This window comes from Meriones unguiculatus, chromosome 2 (genome assembly GCF_030254825.1).
Source record: "Meriones unguiculatus strain TT.TT164.6M chromosome 2, Bangor_MerUng_6.1, whole genome shotgun sequence".
NCBI classification, from domain to species: Eukaryota; Metazoa; Chordata; class Mammalia; order Rodentia; family Muridae; genus Meriones; species Meriones unguiculatus.
The window spans coordinates 84,998,925-85,022,585 of NC_083350.1; the positions used below are offsets into that span (position 1 = coordinate 84,998,925).

The following is a 23,661-nucleotide window of genomic DNA, read 5'->3' on the forward strand; positions in this document are numbered from 1 at the left end:
CAGGTGGATCTCTGTGAGTTCGAGGCCAGCCTGGCCTACACAGCGAGTTCCAGGACAGCCAGGGCTACACAGAGAAACCCTGTCTGGAGAAAACAAAACAACAGCAACTGCGACACCTGGTATCAGGGAGGTGTGAAACGTGTCAGATTCTGGAAATGCCCAGGAATCAGCAGCATCTCATCTGGCTATATGAATTCATCCTAGAATGAATGTCACAGGGTCATAGGTCATTGAAAGGTCTGGCCAGGCTGTGGAAGGGTCCTCTAGGGCCACCACAAATCCCAGTGTGGTGGGCAGCCAAGAGCTCATTGATAGTTCAAATGAGTAATCCCAATGAGACCTAAGTTTCTCCTGTTACTACCCAGGGTTACATTCAGCGCTGTCTTGCAAGAATACAATGTGCGTGAACATCTTCCCCATGTCCCCCACCTTCCCCTTTCCTCCTACTCCCTCCCATCTGCCCCTTTTGCTCCCCGTTTTTTCTGCTTTGATGTCATCAGTCCAATGCACACCTCCGGGATGGCTCAGCTCGGGAATCAGTAGGAGGTGGCTTCTGAAGCAACCAAGATCTTTTTGATTTTCTAATCCACATTGCTAACACTCTTGGGGAAAAAATAATGGTGTCCAAGAACTTCTAGGAGGGAAGTGGTTGTGGTGTGCTCCAGCAAGGGGAGTCTGCGCTTCCCAGGGTCCATGGCTTACAAAACATGAAAACAAAAATAAAATAATCATTTCAAATATTCATTAGATTTGGGACTCCTAGCCATCTCCCAGTGCCTCCCTAGGGCCACATTAAATAAGAAGCCACCATCCTGTGTTTCAAGAGAAAATAACTGAAGATTATACACTTGGCCTTGAAGTGGAAGTCTTTTTGAAAATCGTGAATAGGAAAATAATAAATCACTCAATTCAACATAAACTATAAGGGGAAAGAACATCTACTCATGTTTCAAGGACAAACACTGAATTTTTGTCAGGTGGCTGTGGAAGGCTGTGCTGCTCAATCAAAAATTCAGGGTGAATCGCTCAGAGTGCAGTATATTCAAAGATACCATCTTGGAAAGCAGGGAGCTCGGGAAATGGGAGGGGCGTTAACCTGCACGCGGAGATCATCTGCAGGCAGACACAGGAGTCTGATGGAGATGAGCAGCCCAGATGGCAGCGTCCGAGGAGCTGTGCAGGCTGGAGCACCCCTGCACACGCAGCCCGGGTCAGGCCACGCCCCCTCTTCTAGCCTTACCCATCACCTTTCTCCTTCCGCTGCCCTTGGGGCTGGAGATGGGCGCTCTGGTGCAGGCGGTTCTACATCGTCCTCATTTCTGAAATAAGCATTGACATTGTCTAAATGCATGTGGGGTATAAACAAAACACGCCTCCTTCCCGTCACTGTCTCCCATCCCCTCAGTTCCCATCTCCAGAGAGGGCCTATAATTACATTTTTCTATGCATCTTTCCAGAAATACTTCACACATGTTACAAGCAAATGTGTTCTTTAAAGACACTATTTTAAATTATGAATCTGGTTATGTTAACTGAGATAAAAGGATAGAATGGACAGCTCCTGGGCCATAGTGGGAGACAGATGCTATTCTACCTTTTTTACTAACGACTCTGTTTGTAAAGAAAGAAAGAAAAAAGGAAGATAAAACAATTTTTGCTTCTATTAAAAGTAAAGACAGCTTGTGGTCCAGTTCATCCTGTCCCTGTGCGTAGAAACCACAAGCCAAGCGGAACCCAGGAAGTATACTGCTTTTTTTTTTTAATTATTATTAAACAAAGGACATACAATTGCCATCCATTTTCTTTATTTTGACCCCAACCGGTCAGGCTTGCACTGTGGATATGAGGTCAAGAAGTTAAGCAGCCATTTTGTGAACATGGGACCTAAGCTACTAATGATAGAAAAAGAAGCCAGTTGGGCCATCCTGGAGAGATGGCTCAGAGGTCAAGAGCACTGGCTGCTCTTCCTGTGCTCCCAAGTTCAATTCCCAGCACCCACATATTGGCTCACAACCATCTTTAATGAGATCTGGTGCCCTCTACTGGCACTCGGGCATACCTGCAGGCAGAGCACTGTGTAAGAGTTAAATAAGAAAGGGAAAGAAAAAGAAGCCGGCTGTATCCACCCGACTTGTGGGCGGGGGAGGGGGTGTAGGACGACTTAATTAAAACACTAAAGTTACCCAAAGCTATTTTAACTTTTATTTAAATAGATTCTCTAGGACAGTTGCCCTCTCCTTCCTTGGGCCTCTCTGTCCTCTTCTCACGCATCAACTCTCTGTCCCGGTGCACAGCAGTCTAACTATACAGCTGGGAATCGCTGCATCCCAGGACAGGACTTTACCCAGCCACTGAAGGCTGGGAAAATACACGGCTTTCTCTCCTCTCTACTACAGGTTATTTACTAAGCCATTTATAAAGACCAAGAAGCAAGCCATTGGCATTTGAACTTTGGGAAATCAGAGCTTTTTAATAAAGTCAAGCAGGCCAATGTACTGGGAGAAAAATATATGAGCTTCTCACTTCCCATAGCAAAGAGTGGTGGACATCTCAGCAGAATACATATAGGAAGCTGTGTCTTGAAGAGACAGAGCAACACTGGACTGGGCTTCATGGGTGGGTGCACAGAAGCAGTGCAGGTCACGGGATCCAGGGCCCCATGCACACCAGGTAACAGGTCACGGGATCCAGGGTCCCATGCACACCAGGTAACTGTTTTGTTACCGAGATGCATCACCCCCGGCTCTGGCTTCACCAAGCACAATCTTTGGAGAGAGGCATTGGCTCTCACTACTAATCGTTTCAGCTCCTTTATCCCATTGATTTGGTTTGCTTTTTGGGTTTTGTTTTGCTATGAGACAGAATCTTGCTGTGTAGCGTAGGCTGACCACAAACCTGTGACAATCCTCCTATCAACAGAGCAAAATTCCCAATTTTTCTCTAGAAGATAGAAACTAGTTTGAGGAATTTATTGTGAAGACTCTCATCAGAGACAAGCATCTGCTTTTACCTTTCTTAGTACATATTTGAAGCCTAAACCATGAGGACGAGGAGTCTCATGTTCTAGATGTTCCACTTTGTCACCCTCTATGTAGGATGCCTTCAATAAGCTTTCCAGCCCTCGCCCTGCTCTACCTCCTCGGATTCCTTTGCTAGGGTCTTAGGAAGCCTCCTTACCAGGTATATTGGCACAAAGGACATCGGGAAGAGTCACAAAGCTCTCCCTCTCCAGGTTCCCCTCCTAAGAGTACCTTGGAGCCCTGGAGGTCTTGCTGGCAAGACAGAGCTACAGCATCTGACCTACCTCCTTCTCAGACATGGCTGCTGTCCTGGCTTTAATCTAGAGACTCAAACTATGTGTCTTGGGCTCCTTGGGGACCAGCAGGACAGAGGTCCTTTCTTCTTGCCCTTACCTCATCTTAGCTACTGCGGCTAAGTCAGTTCTCATGGTTCCTGCATGAGTCCTGAAACCAATTAGTATAAGAAATGGAGGATGAGAAGAGACAGCCTGGTGGAGGGGCACTTTCCACTGATTGCAGGACCTTGCCCAAGGTACAAATAGAATGTGTTAGGCACTGTCTTCTTACTGTCCCTAGCCCCAGTGTCCTAGTGTTTATTAATGTTTATTAATATGCCCCTAGCAAAAGACTGGGGAGGTTGGGGACAATTTAAAAGTACATCTCAGAGTTCTAGAGACTGGAAAATCTGAAAGCTCAGCATCTAGACAAGGCTGCTCTTGTGGCTTCAAATGGTGCTGCTACACCATCCTTTGGAGAGAATGGACCCTGTCCTTCTCATGGTGGAGGGTACACAGACACCAACTTAACTCCTTGGGCCGTTTCTCAAGGGCCCTGACCCTTCATAAGGGCCATGCTCTCCTAACTCCTCAGCTCCTAAACACTCCATCTCTACAGTACCCTATTGCAATTGCATTTCAATATATCACTGGGGGGAGCATATCCAGACCACAGCAGTCCATAAATCAGATGGAGCAGGCTTGCCTTCTCTAGCCTTTCACTCAGCATAGGTGTTTCTAGCCCAAAGCAGCCTAGACTCTTCTTCTATGAAAGTTCCAGAAAGCAGTGGCCAGAAATGACTCCCCAGCATCACCCCCTCTCCTGACCTGGCAATGGCCAGGTCAATAGGAAAATCCTCCATGCTTCCTTATGCCCATACCCAAGGCATCTCTGGTCTGTAGCAAACATCTTCCCAGACTTCAGTGGTGGGTGGAGCAAGCCATATGACAGCCTGCCAAAGAAGTTCACAGCCTCAGATCTGGAGCCTCTGAATATGCTGTGCTGTGTGGTAAAAGGAGCTTTGTAGGTGTGATTAAATTATGAATCTTGAGATGGCAGATTATCCAAGTGAGCCTAGAGCGAATCAATCACCAAGGGAGGCAGGGAGGTCACGCGTGAGAAGGAAGCAGAGGGGCAGAGGGAGAAAGAGACAAGCCAGAGCAGGGAAGCGAGGGGAAAGAGAGACAGGTAGGCAGACAGACAGACAGAGACAGACAGACAAAGATATCAGAGGCACACAGAGACAGAGAGACAGACAGGTGTCTGCCTATGTTTATGGAGGAAGACCCACTAGCCAAGGAATTGGAGAGAGCCTCTGAAAGTCACAAGAGGCCAGGAAAACAGACGCTACCCTAGAGCCCTCCAGAACCAGCACAGCCCCCAACTCTGCTGTAGTAACGTTAAAGCCAAATTTGGACTTCTGACCTCCAAAAGTGCAATCAGGTAAGTAAACTAGCACGATTTTATGATATCAATGTGGTGATTTGTTGTGATAACAATTGATAAGGAGCTAACAAAGGAAGGGTGAAAATTGGATCAACGTTGAGGTGTGGTAACATCCACAGAAGCTGAACACACGCTGACTCCGTGCGTCACCGCCCTGCACCCAGGCCAATGGCCCACAGAAGTGTGTATGTGGGAAGGTGGGCAGGTGTGCACAGCGGCACCTTTGCACTCTCCCAGGCCTAAGAATAGCCCAAGCATCTACCAGGAGCACAATAAATTGAGACATACAGACCCCAGGGACCCTACTTCTAAAAGCACAAGAAAAGTACAGCCACACACAGAACATCATCTGAAGCATAACAAGAGGGGGGAAAGCCGGGCAGCAAAACAAGTTCCCTGTGGCGTTAGCAAACACAGCCAAGCAGCTCTGTGCAGACAGAAGCCACCAGGCGGAGATACAGGGGACCTTTCGGATTGTTCTGTTTTTTGATCTGCATGATGCTTCAGTTTGTACAAAAATCACTGGACTTGCGGTCCACACCTTTTGATATGTATGATCTGTATACACATTCATTAATAAAACTGTTAAAAAGAGTTGAAGGGGAGACACCCATGTCACCATAAGTTTGTTCTGTCCTTTCTGGGACTCTCCAAATGAACGTGTGTAAACAAAGGTGGTCCACCTTCTTAGGGCCTGCCTCTGGTGCAGAATGACCTGTGAATGTTTGACAAATAAGGAACCATTTCACTGGGATTTTGTTTAAATAAAGGAAGTCTGCCCAGGGGTGTATTATCTTCCCCTTTGGGAATCTCAAAACGACAAACTAGGCTGCTTTGAGGCTAGTATGTGGTGCAGGCCGGCCTGGAATTCTTTACTCTGTCTCCCTCCTCCCCAGTGCTCGCCACCAGCCTGGCTCCTGCAAGCTAGTTTTGATTAACATTATCTGGTCAGAAAAGATCTATCATTTCTGTCACCAGTTCTTTCAAGATATATGGAAGAGCTGAAACAAGTTCATCTACTTAATTTTCTTTTCTTTCTTTTTTTATATCTCAGTGGAGTTTAATACCTCAAATTTATTTTGGAAAATTTGTTAGTTGTTCTATTAAATCTTGATTAGAATATAATGAAGTTGAAAGTCATAAAAATAAAAACAAAAAGGTTAATCCCGCGAACGTTCAATCCTGAAGTGAGGCTCTGGCTTTACCTGAAGCGGAGAAAGGAACAGCGGGGAAAGGGACCTGTGTAAACTGAATCTCAGGCCAACAAAACAGATATGGGATGAAAGGGTACGCGGACACAGACCCGGACCAGGGGCACCCAGGGGTCCTGCTCATCTGCCCACGCTGGCCTTCTGCCCCTCCGCTCTCCCACCAGTCACAGCTGTCAAAGCCCAGCGGCCTGGAGGGGGGCGGGGCGGGGCGGGGCTTAGGCGGAAGGCGGAGCCTCGGGGAGCATCCTCTGGCCCCCGGGGCCAGGCTGGCCCGCCGCCCCCACCTGCAGCGCGGCGAGCGCGGGCGCGTCACTCCCAGCGGAAGCGCCCGCCCGGCGTCTGGCGAGGTGCGCGCCTCGCGCCTCCCGCTCCGGCGCTCGGCGGCCAGCCTGTGTCTGCAGAGCAGGGGCGGGGGCCCGGCGGACGGGCCGGGGCCGGGACTGCGGCCGCCGCGGGGTCGGGGACGGTCGCCCAGCGCGGACGGCGCGTCGGCGCGAGAGCGGGGCGGGAAGGCGAAGGACCGCGGCCACCCGACAGCGCGTCCCAGGTCAGCCCGCCCGCGGCACTTGGGGAAACTTTGGGGTGCAGTGACGGCCGCGAGGGGAGGGCCGAGGAGCGCGAGGCCGCGTGGCCTGGGTGCGCCCCGCCAGCCGGCACCTGCCGCGCATCCGACACGGCCGGGCAGGACCCCGCCGCCGCCGAGGGCCGCCGAGGGCCGGCGGGCTTCAGCGGCCTCCCGGGAGCCTCTGGCCGGCCCCCGCCCCTCCGCGCGCCTCGGGGCCCCCGCGGGTCCGCAGCCCCCGGTGGCGGCTCGCGCCCGGACCCCGCGGGGCTGCGGATTTCGCCGCCTTCGGGCCTCGCGGCGCGAGCGGAGCGGCTCGGGGCCCAGGCTGCGGGGTGGCGGCCCCGCGGCGGGAGCGGCGCGCGCTCGGCCGGTGGAGCGCGCGGGTCGCGGGGTCCGGCCGGAGCGCGTGGCCGCAGGTCCGTGGCCTCTGGGCAGCGGAGGTGCGGAGCGCGGCTGCGGCCGCCGCGCCAACTGCAACCCCGGGCTGCAGAACCCAGGGTCTCCGGGCGCGCGGATCCGTCTCTGCGGCTCCCGGGTGCGCACATCCTTGGCACTAGCCATCCAGACCCTCTCCGTGGAGAGCCGGCTGCTGAGCGGCTCCTGCGGGGGGTGGGGAAGGATGCCCAGAGCAGCCCGCTTTCTGGCCTTTCATCTCCCCAGCCTGCTAGGCTGGTGGGCTGCGCGGGGACTACTGCCCAGGGCCTCCTGGCACAGCCCTTTTCGTGGACAGCTGCCTGCCCTGGCTAGGACTGGAGGCGACGAAATGAGCACCCCGCCCCCACCCGCGCCCCGGCGCTGTCGCCCCAGTCACCTTCCTTTGCCCTTCTCCGACAGCACCTTGGACTTGCTCTTTCCCGAACTGGGGAAAATCTGAGCAAACCAGGCAGGGACCTTGGAGACGCCACCTGCATACTCCACAGCCTGGAAATTCAGTCCCCTTGGTACCTCGCTGCTTCCCAGACACTTTGGAGGGTCAGGTTTGCAATTTTTACCCCCATCCCCTGGCTCTCTCTCTGCTGAGGAAGGGAATCTTCTGAGAGAAGTTGGGATTTAGGCACCTCACAACCTCGCCCCAGAGCCCAAAGGGGAGCTCATAGATATAGCTAAAAGACATCCTAGCATCGTAGCTATGTGTGAGAAGAACAGCAAAGCTTATTAATGAATTCCTTCCTGTGGGCAGCTTCAGAGTATTTCTTAGAAGACTGGAGACCCAGGAAAGCCACCTTTCCTGGCCAGTCATTGCATCTTTTGCTTGGCTCCGGCTCTCTCCTTACTGGGAAGAGACACATTTTGCTTATGACCTCTGGCTGGCCTCATTCCAATTGCTGTCTGGCCTTGGACTGCCCATCGAGACTATGATTTTTAAGACCTGACTGGGAGAGGATAGGCTCTGGTTCTAGTTGACTCTCACTCAGAGTTGTACTCTTGCCTGGGACCCGTGGGCTCCCTAACCCTCCTCTGGGCTGTGGCCGCACCTCTGCCCTTCACTCCTGCAAGGACGTCGATTGTCAGACCACTTGGGAATGGTGGTGAAGGCATCCCCGTGGGCAAATGCAGGGCTCGGGAACACCCGGGAAACAAACAGGAGTGGGCGATCTTAAAGGCTCCCATGATTCAGGGACTAGGAAAAGATGGAGATGCCAGTGGTGGACAGGAACCCTGTCAGGTTCCCTGCGCTGGGTGTTTGGGATGCAGGACTTGCTGAACTCCTAAGCAGTAAACGCATTCTGGTCTTTAAACTCCTCACAATCATCTCCTGCCGTGTAGATGCTGCCCCCGCCCCACTGGTAACTTTGAGAGAGCCCAGGTTCTCTGCCACAGCAGGGCAGGCACCAGGAAAAGAGAAGGGGCTGTTCTGAGATTTAGAGGCATGTGCCCACTCTCCAGCTACGTAACCAGAAACTGCTCTATAGGAGGGAACACAAAAGAAAATCACTGTCCTGTCCTAATGAAAAGAAAGGTGGGAGTGGTGGGTGCACAAAAGGCAACAGGAAAAATCATCTCCAGGATGGCTTTCCAGGCATTTCAGTCTTATAGCACTACCGTGCTGGGTACCCCGAACGGGGCCCTGCCTTGGGAGGTCTGCCGGCTAAGAGGCAGGGAGATACTGAGGTACAGTACATGGAAGCCAGAATTTAACTCCAGGCAGACAGGAGAAAGGAATGACCTTGAGAGGGTCCGGTTACCTTTCCCACTCTCTTGTACAAAATGTGAGCTGAGTCGGGCGAGCACCAAGGCCTCATCAATTCTAGCCCACCTGTGGGGTGGGCTTGCCTGCAAACAGACTTGGGCCAGGTTGCTGTGCGTGGGAGCCATTCCAGTCTCATTTACAAACTCGTAGTCAGTGAAATGTGATAAACCAAATACTGTAGGGATTTCTAAACAAGGAATTAAAAACCTCGACTTCGAATGGGAGAGATGCAGGCAACAAATCGTCAGTGTTTATGTGCCTCTGAATAGCTTTGATTTCCTTTGGTAGGAGCTGACAGCTGCCTGACGGAAAGCTCACCCAGGGAGAGAAGAGACAAAAATCAAGTGTGGAATCAGGAATCATGTTCCCAGGTAACTTTCTGTCTCCATCTGGAGTGGGTGTCTGGGAGGGCGAGTGTGGCTAGGTGTGTTTTGCTCCACTTGTCAACAGGTATTTTTCCCCAAGGGCCCCTGATTCTAAGATGCCATGCTTTGCCTCTGTCTTCTGGTCTCCTGGTAACACAGCAGAGAGCTGGCGACCCCAGCTCCAGCCTGCAGCTCTCCCTCTGTCCTCACTATCTGCTGCCTCCGTTATCTGTGGTCTTTCTGATCAATTTGTTCAAATGGTCAGTCTTAACTGGTTGTCAGCTACTTGGGGTGCGGAGAGCATTTGGAAATCCAGGTGATCTGTCCACACATTTTCAGACCATCCCTGTTTTTCGCCCTCTGCCTCATTGCTATTTTGTGTGGTGCTGAGACTACTGGGGCTGACAGGTCAAAGGTCATTACACCAGTGGCTCCTCACATGGCATTTACTGTTATCACTCTGACAGCTTTCCTCTCCTTTCAAAGTTTCTCTAAATTGTTCATAACAATTTTATAACACCTTTTGATAACACCTTTACTCCAGTTTTTTTTTTGTTGTTGTTGTTGTTGTTGTCGTTGGAAGTTTATGCCTTTATGCCTTTAAATCTTTTTTTTTTTTTTTCTTTTTCTGGTTTTTTGAGACAGCGTTTCTCTGTGTAGCCTTGGCTGTCCTGGTACTCACTTTGTAGACCAGGCTGGCCTAGAACTCATAGAGATCCACCTGCTTCTGCCTCTGCCTCCTGAGTGCCGGGACTAAAGGCGTGTGCCACCACCACCCAGCTGCCTTTAAATCTAAAAAAAAAAAAAAAAAAATTTCAGTTAATTTTGAGTGGAAGCTTACCAGCAAAGAAAGGCAGTGTAAGAATGTATACAGTGATGCATTCTAACTAAAATTAAAGGTTTCTAGTTTTAACAGGGAGTGGGGCTGGAGAAATGGCTCAACTGTTAAGAGCTCTGGCTTCTCTTCCAAAGGACCCATGTTCAATTCCCAGCACCCACATGACCCCTCACAACCACTTGTAACTCTAGTTCCAGGGGATCTGATGTTCTTTTCTGGCGCCGAAGGGCATCAACACAGACATTCATATACATAAAATAAAACTTAAAAAGAAATAGAGAGGGGTTTTTACACAACTATTTAAAAATAAATAATAATTAATAATTAAGCTCTTCTAATAACATAGGGGACCCATAAAGAAATGATGAACCATTACTTACAGAGTAAAAAAGTCATTTCCAATAGTGTGTCTGTAATTTAAAGTTATTCATTTAGTTTGTATATACTTGTGTGTGTTCATGTGTGTGCACATCAACACATTTTTAATGTATAGGGTGGCCAGAGGACACACAAGGGTTTCAGTCAGTTCTCAGGCACTGTCTGTTTTGAGGTATGTGGCCATGGTGTATACACATACATAAGTGAACACTGCTTGTGTGAGAGCAAATGGAGGTTTACAGGTACATGTGCCTGCTTGCGTTTGCTCGTGTGTGTGTGTGTGTGTTGGCCAGAAGCTAAGGGTGAATGCCTTCCTCAGTTGCTCTCCATCTTTTTTATTGAGGTGGCATCACTCACTTAACTTAGAGCTCAGTGATTCAGCTGGTCTAGCCTCCCAGCTTGCCCGGGCTGCGGCGGTGGGGGAGGGGGACCTCCTCTCTCCATTTTCCATGTGCTGTAATTACAGGCTGGCTACCATAGTCACCTTACATTTATGTGAGCGCTGGGATCTGAGTTCTGCTCTTCACACTTGCATGGTAAGTGCTGTATGGGCTAAGACGACTTCCTAGTCTTTACCATTTTTGTTTTTGAAAATCTTTCATTAACTGAGAACTCACCAGGTCAGCTAGGCTAACTGGCCAGTGAGGCCCAGGGATCTACCTATTTCTGTTTCTTGAGTGCTGGGGTTACAGGCATGCACCATCATGTCACATTTCTTTTAGCATGGGTTCTGGGGCTTCAAACTCAGGTTCCCATGCTCACAAAATAGGTGTTTTATCCACCAAGCCCTCTTTCCAGCTCTGTTATTTTAAAAGGCCTTGGATTTGGGATGTGATCAAAAGAGAAGCTTAGGTTCTAAGACAAAATTCTTGAAAAGAAGAATGGATCGAGTAGAAGGCACAGCAGGAAAGCTTCCTTCTGGTTCTGTCTAATTTCAGCTGCATGGCTATCCAGCATAAATGTCGTAAGACTGGCATTCCTCAGATGAGGAAGCCAACCCTCCACGAGGCCCAGGCTTGACTAGGACATACAGCTAACAATGGCAAACTTAAGATCCAGCTCTGGGTCTGGCTGACTCTGAACCTGTTCCAGATGAACTGTGACTTGCATGGAAGCCACAGGGACAGTGAAGAGAGTATCAGAAAAGTAGAAAAGCCAAGGGGCTGACCGAATGCCCAGATGGCATCAGCCCTTGGTTCTCAGGGCACTTCCCACAGGAGGAAAGCTCGTTCCAGGTGGAAGAAATGGTCTTCATCAAATACTCGGAGGAAAGTAAATCATATTCAGATGCAGGATTTGTGGTTTATAGATCACTCTGGAAAGATGAAAGTACGCCCCAAAGAGGGGGAAGGCTAATGGCAGGATTATTCTCATTAGGCAGTGGCTGCAAAATGAGATGGTGGGACCTAATCATGGTCTCTGGGGAACGAAGTATGTGACAGTCCTCTTCTAAATATCAGTGAAGTATCAGCAGTATCAGAACGGTCCTAGGAAATATTAAAGTGTGAGCAGACTCAGATGCCATTACAGTCCAGTGTGGAAGCACATGCCTATGGGTGTAGATACTCTGGAGACAGGCAGAGGATTTCTGGAGCCCAGGTGGTCAGGCCAGTCTGAACAGCCTAGCATAATGTCAAAGGCGGGGGCTAGCTCCTTCAGCTCAGTATTGACCATGCAAACTCGAAGACCCGAGTCTGGTCTCTAGAATCCACATAGATGGTGCACACTTTTAATCTCAGCACTGGGGAACAGCCTCAGCCAAAGCCACCAGGCTCCTTGGCCAGCTAACTTACCCTTATCAGAGACCCCCACATCCTGGTGAGAGAACTTATCTCACATAACAAGAGGGATAACTCCTGAAGGACACTGGAGATTGACCCCTGGCTACACACAGGCATGCCCCCACCCCAGTGAACATTCGCCTACATCCACACATAACAGTGATTTAAAAACAGAATTCAGCCCAGTGAGAAGTAAGCCTCCTGGACTCTTTTTTTTTTCCCCTAAAAAATTCTCCAGGCCCCTGGGAGAAGGTCTGTCATCATCTATGCAACAACAGATGAGGCAGCCAATTGGTACCCTGAGTCCACAACATCCCCATTTCTGTAGGATGGAGACGAGGCCACCACTTCTTCAGATACCCCAGTCTCTAGTTCATTGCCAGTTTTCTCTCTTAGAGCCTCCTGACCCCAGCCTTGGAGGCAGAAAAGTTGTGTGTGTAAGTGCCCAGATTTAGTGTTGTAGAGAAGGGCTTTCCGTGTGTGTGTGTGTGTGTGTGTGTGTGTGTGTGTGGTGTGTTGTGTTGTGTTTAACTTAAAGTCTTTCCATCTTTTCACATTTAAAAGTTCTTAGATTTAAGAATGAGAACAACCAAGTCAGAGTCCAAGTTTAGAAACGGTGGGAAAGTGTAATTTTGAAAGGCAGAGTGGGGCATGATGGCATAAGCCTTGAATCCCAGTACTCAGGGCGGAGGCAGTCGGACCTCTGTGAGTTCAAGACCCAGCCTAGTCTACATGTGAGTTCCAGGAGACCTTTTCTCAAACAAAAAAGGAAGTCAGTACATGGTAACATGTTTTTATTTCAGGGTCTGTTTCTCAAGCATGACTTTGGCTTATGGATTTTTTTTTTAAACCTGTTTGTTTGTGATTGCTACTGTACCATTTCTTGGCTTGGACTTACTCAGTGCTTTCTGTGTTTGATATTATGTTCCTTTGCCTCCTAGTTTCTTCTCATATTAAATCCATTTGTATATGAAAACTGCAAGGAAGTGGCTTCTTTGTTGTTCACTTGTAACTTTCAAATGTTTTGCTTCCAGAATAGACCTAAGAGTTGGGACCCACACTGCCATCTCAGTTTCTGCATCCCAAGTTTGAGGTAGGTTTTGATGGTGGAACGGCTTTTCTAAACTGTGATGATCAGGACATAAAACAAAAGCATTCGCTTTCCTTCAGGTTATGAATCTATCCCTGAGTGCTTTGCTGTGCATCATGGAAGATATCAAAATGGAGGCAGTTCGATTTGGAGTGCTGCTTTTATGAGCTTATTTATGGCAATGCCAATGGAGTATTTAACAACAAACACTATTAATATCCTGAGAGCTGAACTATGTTGTGAAAGGAAGGCCTCAAATGACCTAACTTTGTATATCCTGCCATTTTCTGTATACAGGTTTCTATAATACTGTATGGAAGAGTGTGTGAAAATGTAGTTTTAAAGAGCAGAGTCCCAGTTGAAAAGTGGAGCATCATTGGGACTTCAGAGGTGTCTAGGTAACACTCCCAGATCACACTGTCTCCCTCCTCCACTAACGGCCACTGTCCCTTTGGATGCTCGTCAGTTATCCTCTTTGCTTTCAATGTTGTCCCCCATTTATAACTGACTCCAAAGAAAAATAACTTTAACTATATAGCAAACACCAATCTAGACGAATGAAGAAAGAGTGACGCTGACTCTACGTGGTAAAAGTCTCACAAGGCAAGCTGGTCTGGGGTTCATGAACCTTGCAGGAACCCCTCTAGGCAGGAGCAGGATTGAATCCTAGGATCCTTGGGGCCCCTGACCTGGACCTGGTGCAGAGCAGTGACTGGTTGCCCAAAGGGAGTGGGACTGTTCAGTCTCTCTCCCCCAAGCCCTCCAGGACTCAGTCTGGGGTGTCAGAGCTGAGGGAGTGAGCAGAGCTAAAGTGAGCACCACTTGGTGGGGGCACAGAAGCAGGACAGGAGGGGAGCAGAGAGAAGTGTCAGGACATAGCAAGGAGAGACAAGAACTGAAGCCAGGCTTGTGTGCTTTGGTCCTTAGCTGACAGATAGACTGTGGTGGGGTAGCCACCTTGAGGATGTCTGTAAACATCCATAAAGCTGGCAGGTCCCTCCAGCGTTTTCTGGGGGTTTGGGGTGCCTCTTCCTTGATCTTCAGCTTCCATATTCTTTGTGCTCCACTTTTCTTGTTTGCCATTTCATCTTGGTAGATTCCATCCTTCGGTTAATTCTTGAGACTATGTCCCAATTCTTGCCTGAAGGTTTGGCTAAATATAGAGTTCTAAGCAGAGGGTCATTTCTCCTTCAGATATTTAAAGACGCTTCTGCACTGTGTCTCATTGCTATTGTTGATGTGCCTGAATCTATACTCATTTTTGATCCCTTGATATGTGACTTATCCCCACACCCAAGGACCCCTTCTCCTGCTATCAAGACAGTGGAAGCTTCTGGTCTGTGCAATGGAAACTCACAGGCATGTGTTTTGGGCATGCACTCTTTCACTCTTAGCACCATGCTCTGATTAGGTCTTTTCAATTTGATAATGCTTTATTCTCCAGGCCTGGGATTTTCCCACACTTTCATCAGTGATTGCTTGTCTTGCTCCCCCTTGATACAGTTTCCTCGCTGACTCTGTGATAAGATTCTCTGACCAAAAGGGATCTGGAGAAGGGTTTATTTGGCTTATACCTCCGGGGCGGGAAGCGTGAAGGGAGCATGGAGGAACTGCCTGCTGGCTTACACTGCCTTCCTCACAGGTTCATGTAGGCTAGCTTTCTTACACATCCCAGGACCACCTGCTTAGCAATGGTGTGGTCCACGGTGGGCTGGACCCTTCTGCATCAGTAACTAATCCAGACATTTGCCCACAGACCAGACTGATCTAGGCAGTTCTTAAGTCTTTCTTAGGTGACTCCAAGTTGACAGTTGATGTTAACTAGAATACCACTCTACCACATTTTCCAGATTCCGGTTGGTTTGCTTTTCTTTCTTTCCCTGTTGTTACTTATTTTTGTGAGACAGGGTCTCTCTGTGAGGCTGACTTTGAACTTCTGGTCTTCCCACTTCTACTTTCCAAGTGCTGGGATTACAGGCAGGTGCCTCGAAGACCAGCTTTTTTCTTTTCTTTTTCCTTCCCTGCATTTGAGATTCTCATCACCATTGACATATTTTCACTGAGTTTTGCAGGCTTCTTTCACATTCTTTTGAGATTTCATGGTCCCTGACACTCTTGCTCTTACTTCAAGCTTATAATGTTTCTTACTTTGGAGGATACTGAGTTTTTGAAGTTTTTATTTTCCTAGCTACTGTCTTCCCCCTCCAATTTGCCTTTCTCTGTTTGCCCTGGTCTTTAATGAAGGGAGACTTTTCATTTGCTTTCAGGTTTTGTTTTGACTATTGGCTCATGACTAAGGGGCCAGGTGAAGGTGGGAGCATGTGGTGATGCTTGTCACCTGTGAGACTCACTGTGGAACGCTCTGGAAACCTATGAAATCCCGTGGTATGCTCTCAGGAAGGTCCAGCTGTGGAGTGCAGACCTGAGTATCCTTCACTCTAGGTGTCACTGCCAGTCTTTCTGCAGCTGGTGTGGAGGGTGGGATAGACTACAGCTCTTTTCAAACAGTGATCATTCAGCAATCACTTGTCTTCAGTTTGGAGACCTCATGCTTTACCATTTTCAGAGAACAGACCCCTGATGGCCCCAGCTATCACTGATGGCCTGGAGTTGGAGGAATCACCCTCTGTCCACATTTCCCCTAGCTTTCACATGCCAGCATTGCTCAGGGATCAGGGTGAAGGTGGGACTGGGGATGGAGTCTCCCACTCAGGGTGTCTGCTGCTGTCCAAGGCAGGACTCGCTGGAGCAGTGAAGGGTCTGCCTGCTCCCTGGCAACCTTTGACCTCCCCCCCCCGCCCCTTATTTTGGAGCCCTGTGTAAAGCTTCCTGCTTTAAGGACGCTGTGTCGTGTATGCGGTCAGTTCCTCGCTTTCTCAAGCTGGCTCCTCTGCTTTGAGGCGTTCAGAATGCTACTGCCTTCCTTGTTTTTCTCTGGCTTTTTGGCTGTATGTCTTTTTAAAAACTATTTCGTTTTGGGAGGTTTCAGGAGGGAGCAAAATGAGTCATGTGTATTTTGCCATGTAAGCCCTAACCCTAGCCATCTACAGCGATATTTTCCGAGTTCAATCTGCCCCTAAACACAGAGCCTGACATTGCAGATAACTGCAGTTTAGGCTTCAGCGTCTCCCTTCCTCTTTTGTCTATCTGTAAAAAGTATTTTTAAAAATCTAATGTTAATTTGAAAACTATTATTGTTGCGTGTGTGACGTATGCATAGATGCATGCTATGGTGTGGAGGCTGGAGGACAACTTCTGGAGTTGGTTCTCTCTTTCCCTTTTAGATAGGTTCCGGGGGTTGAACCCAGGTCATAAGGCTTGCAGAGCAAGTGTCATTACCTACTAAATTTCTCATTGGCCCCTTAATTTTGTTTGTTTGTTTGTTGGTACTAGGGACAGAACTGAGGGCATTTCATGTGCTAGGGACATGCTCTATCTCTGAACTACACTCCTAGCCTAATATTCTAAATTCTTACACAGTCTTCAAAAAGAAGGTTCAGTGTCTGGTTTCTGCAAACCCCATTGTTGTCCCTAAATTATTAAAGCAGTTTAAACCCCACGAATCTTACTGTAACCAGCTCCATACAAAATCTTCCAGAGTCTCTTGAAGTTCCTCAGCACAGGCTGAGGATGCTGCATCTTTGCAGTCCTGCCCAGAACCTATCAGGAACATACAATGTCAACGACAAATTAATTTCTGTGTATGCCTGCTTTGCCTTTTCCTCCTTTGCGCTCTGTTCTTTTTGTCTGTTCTTTCCTTCCAGTAAGAGACCAGAATGTTAACCACCTACTCTATTATAAACAGAAATTCATGCCCCACAAATCTTAATTCTATTTATTTATTTTTGAGGCAGGGTCTTACCCTGTAGCTCTTAAACTGGCCTTAAACATATTGTGTAGACCAAACTGATCTCAAACTCATGGTGATACTCCTGCCTAAACCTGTCATGTACCAGGATTACAAGAGTGACCCACCATGCTGGGAGTCACAGTCTTAGATTTTGAAATCAGTGATTAGCTAGTCTGCTGTGCTAGGTGGGCGCCATATAGAAATGAGCAACTAAAGTGACCTGGAAATATTTGTAGTTTTCATTTGTACAAGGGTGATGCTCTGTATGAAATACGGCGCATCTTATCTATTTAGGCTTGACCTCAACAACTAAAAGCATATGTTGTAGTATATTTGATCCCATTATGAATCCCAAGATTGTGAACTGTAAAACCTTTCTTTTGTTTGATGTGGTTCAACCATAACATGCACCTTTAATCCAAGAACTTTGTTTATTGTGAACAGGTGACTATGGTGTGGTTCAGCCCTAACACTCACCTTTAATCCTAGAGCTTTCTGTACACAGGATTTAATAAAGTTAATTCTTGGTCAAGAGGCAGAACAAGTAACCAGCTGACAAGGGAATACTAGGGACTTTGAGGGAAGGGCTTTTAAGACAGTGTGGAGAAGAAGGGGCTTTTGGAACCTTCGCTCTTTAGCACTTTAGCTCTCTCGCTCTTGGGCTTTTAGCTGTTGGCTTTTTCCTCCTGGGCTGTTGGGTGAGCTAGCAAGCCTTTTTACTCCTGGGCAGTCAGTCAACTGAGCTAGCAAGCTTTTAGCTTTGGGCTTTTGACCTTTTTTTTTTTTTTTTTTTTTTTTTTTTTTTTTTTTTTTTTTTTTTTTTTTCTGGGACGTGTAGGAAGAGCAACTGGGTGCTTTCTGTGCCTCTGTGAGCTAGTATATTTTCACCCCAGCATCTGGCTTCTGAATCTTCATTGGTAAAATCAAACGGTTGGGATTTTCATTTTTATAACAACAATCATATGCTCTAAATAATGAAAAAAAAAAAACTATAGCTAGGAGAAACTATTCTTCTAAAAATTATTCAGCTTATATCTACATACCACATTCATAATGCTAATCTAATCTTTGTCTCATACTGTAAACACAGTTGAAAGACAGATTTTCTCTTAGCTCAATATAAAGTGATAATTATTACCCCCATAACAACATTATATATCGAGGGACTCTGAATCAGAGATGTGGAAATAAATCAACCATGTATTTTTAGTATCAGTGGTAAAATTAAGTGTTTACATAGCCTGTGTGGCTCCCTTTAGAGATTTTTATGTGTATACATAAATGCATGTTTTGCCTGCTTGCATGTCTGAGTACCACTTGTATGGTTCCTGAGGAGGCCAGAAGAAGGTCTCAGATACCCTGGAACTGGTATTACAGTTTTGAACTGCCAAGAGGTTGCTGGGAACCTGGACCCTGGACCCTCTGGAAGAACAGCCAGTGCTCTTAATGACTGAGCCATCTCCCCAGTTTCTTCTTTTTTTAAAAAATAATTTTCTTTAGGATTTATTTTTATTTCTATTTTCCTGTGTGTGTGTGTGTGTGTGTGCATATGCACATGTGTGTAGTTTATGCGTTGGGTTGGGGGGTGCACAGACCCCTGTGCTAGTCCAATCACACAGGGTGACCGGGAGAGGGCCTGCACTATGCTTTCTGTCTTACATCCTTGAGGCAGAGTCTGACATTAAGGCTAACTCTCCCGGCAGCTGGGCTAGCTTTCAGGGAGGTCCTGGAATCTACTGAGTCTTTGGCCTTTGAGTTACAGGCTCATGCCTAGCTTTTGACAGAGGTGCTACAGAGTCAAACTCAAGTCCTCATGAGTGCTCAGCAAGCTCTCTTATTTGCTGAGTCATTTCTTCAGCCCAATTTTGCTTTTTAATATTAATATTTAAAATATTTTCTTCAAAAGCAGAAAATAAATGATCTATTGTTAAATGTGAGATCTAGGAAAATACTAAGCTGGTGCTTCGTTATTCAAGAAAGATTTTAAAGAAACGTTTTTCAATTCCATAAAGGTCATTATTATTCTAAAATTTATTTTTGCAATTAATGAGTCTGCTCTGCTTCTCTTAATGACATAATCCTATGTATGTCCCCTTCACACATATTTCAGAAATAGACAAAATGAAGTCAAGTTGGACATCGAGTCTGACTAATAATCTTCAATTTCTTCGATAACCAGGTATTGATTTCTGACTTTTGAAGATGGATGAAGGCTCAGAGGTTTCCACTGATGGAAATTCCCTGATCAAAGCAGTCCATCAGAGCCGGCTTCGCCTCACAAGACTTTTGCTAGAAGGTGGTGCCTACATCAACGAGAGCAACGACCGCGGGGAAACACCTTTAATGATTGCTTGTAAGACCAAGCACGTCGGCCAACAGAGTGTCGGGAGGGCCAAAATGGTTAAATACCTGCTGGAGAACAGTGCTGACCCCAACATACAGGACAAAGCCGGGAAAAGCGCGCTGATGCACGCGTGCTTAGAAAGAGCTGGCCCGGAGGTGGTGTCCTTGCTCCTCAGGAGCGGGGCGGACCTCAGCCTGCAGGACCACGCGGGTTACTCAGCTCTGGTTTATGCTATTAATGCAGAAGACAGAGACACACTCAGAGTCCTCCTTAATGCTTGCCAGGCGAAAGGGAAAGAGGTCATCATCATAACAACAGCGAAGTCGCCCTCTGGGAGGCTCACCACCCAACAGTGCCTAAACATGCCCCCTGCAGACATGGGCGAGAGCCCTCCGCCAGCCGCGCCCTCAGAGACTGACATCAAAACAGCCTCGTCGCCGCTCTCTTACTCTTCTGAGACGGACCTGACACTTTTTGGCTTTAAAGATAAGGAGTTGTCTGGAAGCAGTGATAACGCCTGGGACCTGGACTCTCCTCGGAGGAAGCCTGGGATGGCCACTAATGGGCCCAAGCTATCCCAGTCTCCAGCCTGGATCAAGAGTCCGCCATCATTAAAGCACCAGGCCAGAGTGGCCTCCTTGCAAGAGGAGCTCCAAGACATCACTCCAGAGGAAGAAGTGGCCTACAAAACCAGCATGCTGGCGCCGTCTAAGCGCTTCATCACTAGGCACCAGAGCATTGATGTAAAAGATACTGCACACTTGCTCAGGGCCTTTGACCAGGTCAACTCAAGGAAGATGTCATATGATGAAATAAATTACCATTCTTTGCTTCCAGAAGGAAGCCAGGCATGCATGGAAATTCCCACTGATCAGGACCCGGACTCTAGTCAGATCTTTGCTTCCACTTTAAAAAGAATAGTTCAAAAGCGAAACTCGGGAGCCAATCATTACAGCTCTGATTCCCAGCTCTCTGAGGGCGTTACCCCTCCGACCTTAGAAGATGGCAAAGCTGCAAGGAAAAAGATCTTCGCGCCATCGCCTTCTTTGCCATCAGGGTCCAAAGAATTAGTGGAGACTGTCCCTCCAGGCCCCCTGAGCAGGAGGAATCATGCGGTTTTGGAAAGGCGCGGCTCTGGCGCTTTCCCCATAGATCACAGTGTGCAGAGCAGACCCGGGTTTCTGCCTCCCCTACATGTAAATCCTCACCCTCCCATCACAGACATCGGCACCAACAGCAAGATCTGCAGCTTGCTATCCTGTGGCCAAAAAGTGATGCCGACGGTCCCTGCTTTCCCGAAAGAATTCAAAAGCAAAAAGATGCTGTTAAGGAGGCAGTCGCTGCAGACGGAGCAAATTAAGCAATTAGTCAATTTCTAAGAGACAATTAGAAAACACATTATGTTCAAATGTCTGTATCAGAAAAACATAGAGAAGAAATCTTAACTGTATCCTTTTATGTCTTAGCTAGTGCATCGAGGCTAGGCAGATCAAAATATAGCCTATTTTGTATTAGGTACTGTGCACACACCTCAATATATAGCTTCTAGTGGAATTCTAACAAAATGAAAGCTGATTTTTTTCAAAATGTCCAATATCAGCTTTCATGTGGTTCAAGTTTTCCATCTGAACAAAAAGTCTCCAAGAAAGAAAGATGCCTATGTTAGAAATGGTTCTTAAAGTTTTAGATTGGCTTCATGTTCTGTCATGAAACAATGTTCTCAAGTCAGTAATTTTGTCAACAGTTTATGTCAACAAGATTGTAACTTTCCATGTTGCCAAAATCATTAGAGAAAACACTGACATTAGTAAAGCTAAACTACAAAGGAAGAATAAGCAGATTCTTTAAAAATGTTGACTCAGGAAGGTAAAAGTCTGATTTAAAAACTTTTAAACATGAAAAGCTAGTTAGAATAAGCAACCACTGTACATAATGGGTACAAAATCTACAGCAAAATGGCAGATGAGGGCTGAGGTGGCTCACTGACCATGTAAGCCACCTGAGTTTGGATTACCAGAATCTGTATGGCTACTAGACCCAGTAGTGCAAGAACCTATAACCCCAGCACTCCCTGTGCAGAAAAAGGAGGAGCAGGGCCAGGAGAGTCCCCAGCATTCCCTGTGGGGAGATGAGAGGTGGGCCCAGAAGTTCCGGGCTCAGCCCGTCTATATTGAGGTGAAGAGACCCTGTCTCACACAAGGGGACAATGGATGATAAACACCAAAGGCTGTCCTCTGGCAGCCAGACACTCCACCCTCCAACCTGCAAGGGCAGGCCAGCAAACCATATGCCAGGTCCTTTTGTTTTTGCACCGTGTGTTGCTTTCAAACAAACTTACCAATCATGTTGTCTTATGAAAGTTATTCCTCTTCTTTTTGAATATTTAATCCATAGGTTTCCAATATCAGAATAATACAAAAATTAGAAAGGATTTACCTTGGCTTATTATTATTGTTGACTTTCCAGAAAGAGACACCCAAAATCGGAAAAGGGGACAAAAGTTTGGTATTGGACACAAATGGAAACGAAATGCTTGCTTCATCTTAAAAAAGAAAAACTGATTAATAGGTTATAGTTTAGCTTAGCTAAAATTACAAAAACCAAGTAGAAACTTAATCATAAAATGTATTACTGGGTCACTACTAAGCAATATCTTTATTTATGATATGTAGTTATTAGACAGTCATATAAAGATAATTAAGATAGCAAGCACCCTTGGTGTGACAGCTGAATCATCTAGTATTTTAGAGTTTATGAATAACTTTTAACAAAGTACATATTATAAGATATTTTAAAAAAATGATAATGTTACCTACATGACTTCAAAGCACGGTATCCAAAGAATTCTTCAGTCCAGTAGTTCTGAAGCAAAGACTAACTGAAACTCTAGAAAACTTAAGGGTGTGAGTCTAATGACGTCATCTACAGCTTTCTTTCTTTGCCCAACAGGTGGCACAATGCCTTTCTTGGTAATTTGATATGAGCAATTTGAAATGTACATAGAAATTATTTATTTGTGGCTTTTATTTTAAAAAAATGAATTTCAGGTTTTCCATTTAATGTTTTGAAGAAAGTATTAATTACTTTAGAAATATTTTTATTCAGAAATTAAAATTGTACTGATGTTTACAAGTAGCTAAATTCTTTTTGCAAGTTTTAATATCATAAAAAGTACTCGACCTCACATGGTAAGGACACAGTTTAGAAGGATATGTAAATAGAGTAATTCATTATCAAGATGGTATAATAAAGATTTAAAATATCATTTTGACTAAGTTTTATTTCTCCATAAAAAACTAACAGCAGATATTTCAACATAATTTCATGAGAAATTATGCTATGCGTGTACTTTAAATAACAAAAAAGGGAATAACTTGTCTTCCCAACATGAAAACATAGTTTAACATGATTAAAATTTGTCGACAATCATCAGAATGTTTAACCTTCTGGCACGCCTAAGCACATTTTAGATACCCAGCTTTAGTCTCGTCACAAAGCCGTTCCACCAGACTTCTTAACTGCACTAAATGGAATGGTGTCACTGGGAGCTACATTGAATCTCTCTCTCTCTCTGTTACCTTTATATTTTAATTTCATGTAGAGTTTGATTTAATTTATAGTACTTCACTTATGGATTTTACAGCTACCATTCTTAGTTCCCGGTGAGCAGAATTTTCTAGAATATAGCTAATACAGACCGAGGTAAGCAGTCATTTAGAGGGGCAGGACAGTCCTCGTTACAAAGATGAGTTTGATATTGCCTATCCAGAGAAGGCAGCGACTCCTGCGTAGTGAATCCTTGGTGGGCACGCACAGGCCAGGCATCTGGTAACAGAATCCTTTACAAATCACATTCTGTTCCCTAATAATCTGATTCCTGTACTTGCTTGGCAGAGACTGCATTTTTGGGGGTGATGGAAAAGTTTCTAAGAACACCAGAGATAGTAGATCAGTCAGCTGTACCACGATTGCCCAGCTTCATCAGTCAGTCATAAAGAAAGATGAATATAAATAGCTATCATCATGTTAAGCAAAGCTTGCTGGGCTGAGATAAACATACATACTTTGTCATGTGGAATCTAAATTTAAATATACATTTAAATATGGCTATGATATGGGAATGTAAGTGGGACTATTTGGGGGAGGAAGGGGACTAGGTGGAGGGGGAACAAGAGAAGGTACCAGGGATTAGATATGAACAAAATGTGTGACCTAGCGTAACCTGCGCATCTGTGTTCCTGACTGACTGCTAGGACTCTCATTGTATATTTGGTCCCTTGCGTCCCAGCAGACTGGGAGGCCTTCC

The 23,661-nt window shown here is 46.5% G+C and overlaps 1 protein-coding gene across 2 annotated transcripts; it reads left to right on the top strand.

The window, feature by feature from the left end:
• Positions 1-6,318: 6,318 nt before the first annotated feature.
• Positions 6,319-22,620, top strand: Ankrd34b (ankyrin repeat domain 34B). 2 transcript variants are annotated; one of them, XM_060377777.1, is made up of 5 exons: positions 6,319-6,500; positions 8,998-9,080; positions 10,757-10,826; positions 13,106-13,164; positions 19,191-22,620. In XM_060377777.1, exon 5 carries the CDS (start codon positions 19,214-19,216, stop codon positions 20,732-20,734), a length of 1,521 nt encoding a protein of 506 aa, XP_060233760.1. In that variant the 5' UTR covers positions 6,319-6,500; positions 8,998-9,080; positions 10,757-10,826; positions 13,106-13,164; positions 19,191-19,213; the 3' UTR covers positions 20,735-22,620. The 2 variants fall into 2 exon arrangements, with proteins under 2 accessions (XP_060233760.1, XP_021489759.1); XM_021634084.2 differs by lacking the exon at positions 10,757-10,826 and having other exon boundaries at positions 6,320-6,500.
• Positions 22,621-23,661: the final 1,041 nt, after the last annotated feature.

What these genes read in the sequence shown, in the direction of transcription:
- Ankrd34b (XM_060377777.1), top strand. Translation starts at nt 19,214, where the DNA reads ATGGATGAAGGCTCAGAGGTTTCCACTGATGGAAATTCCCTGATCAAA.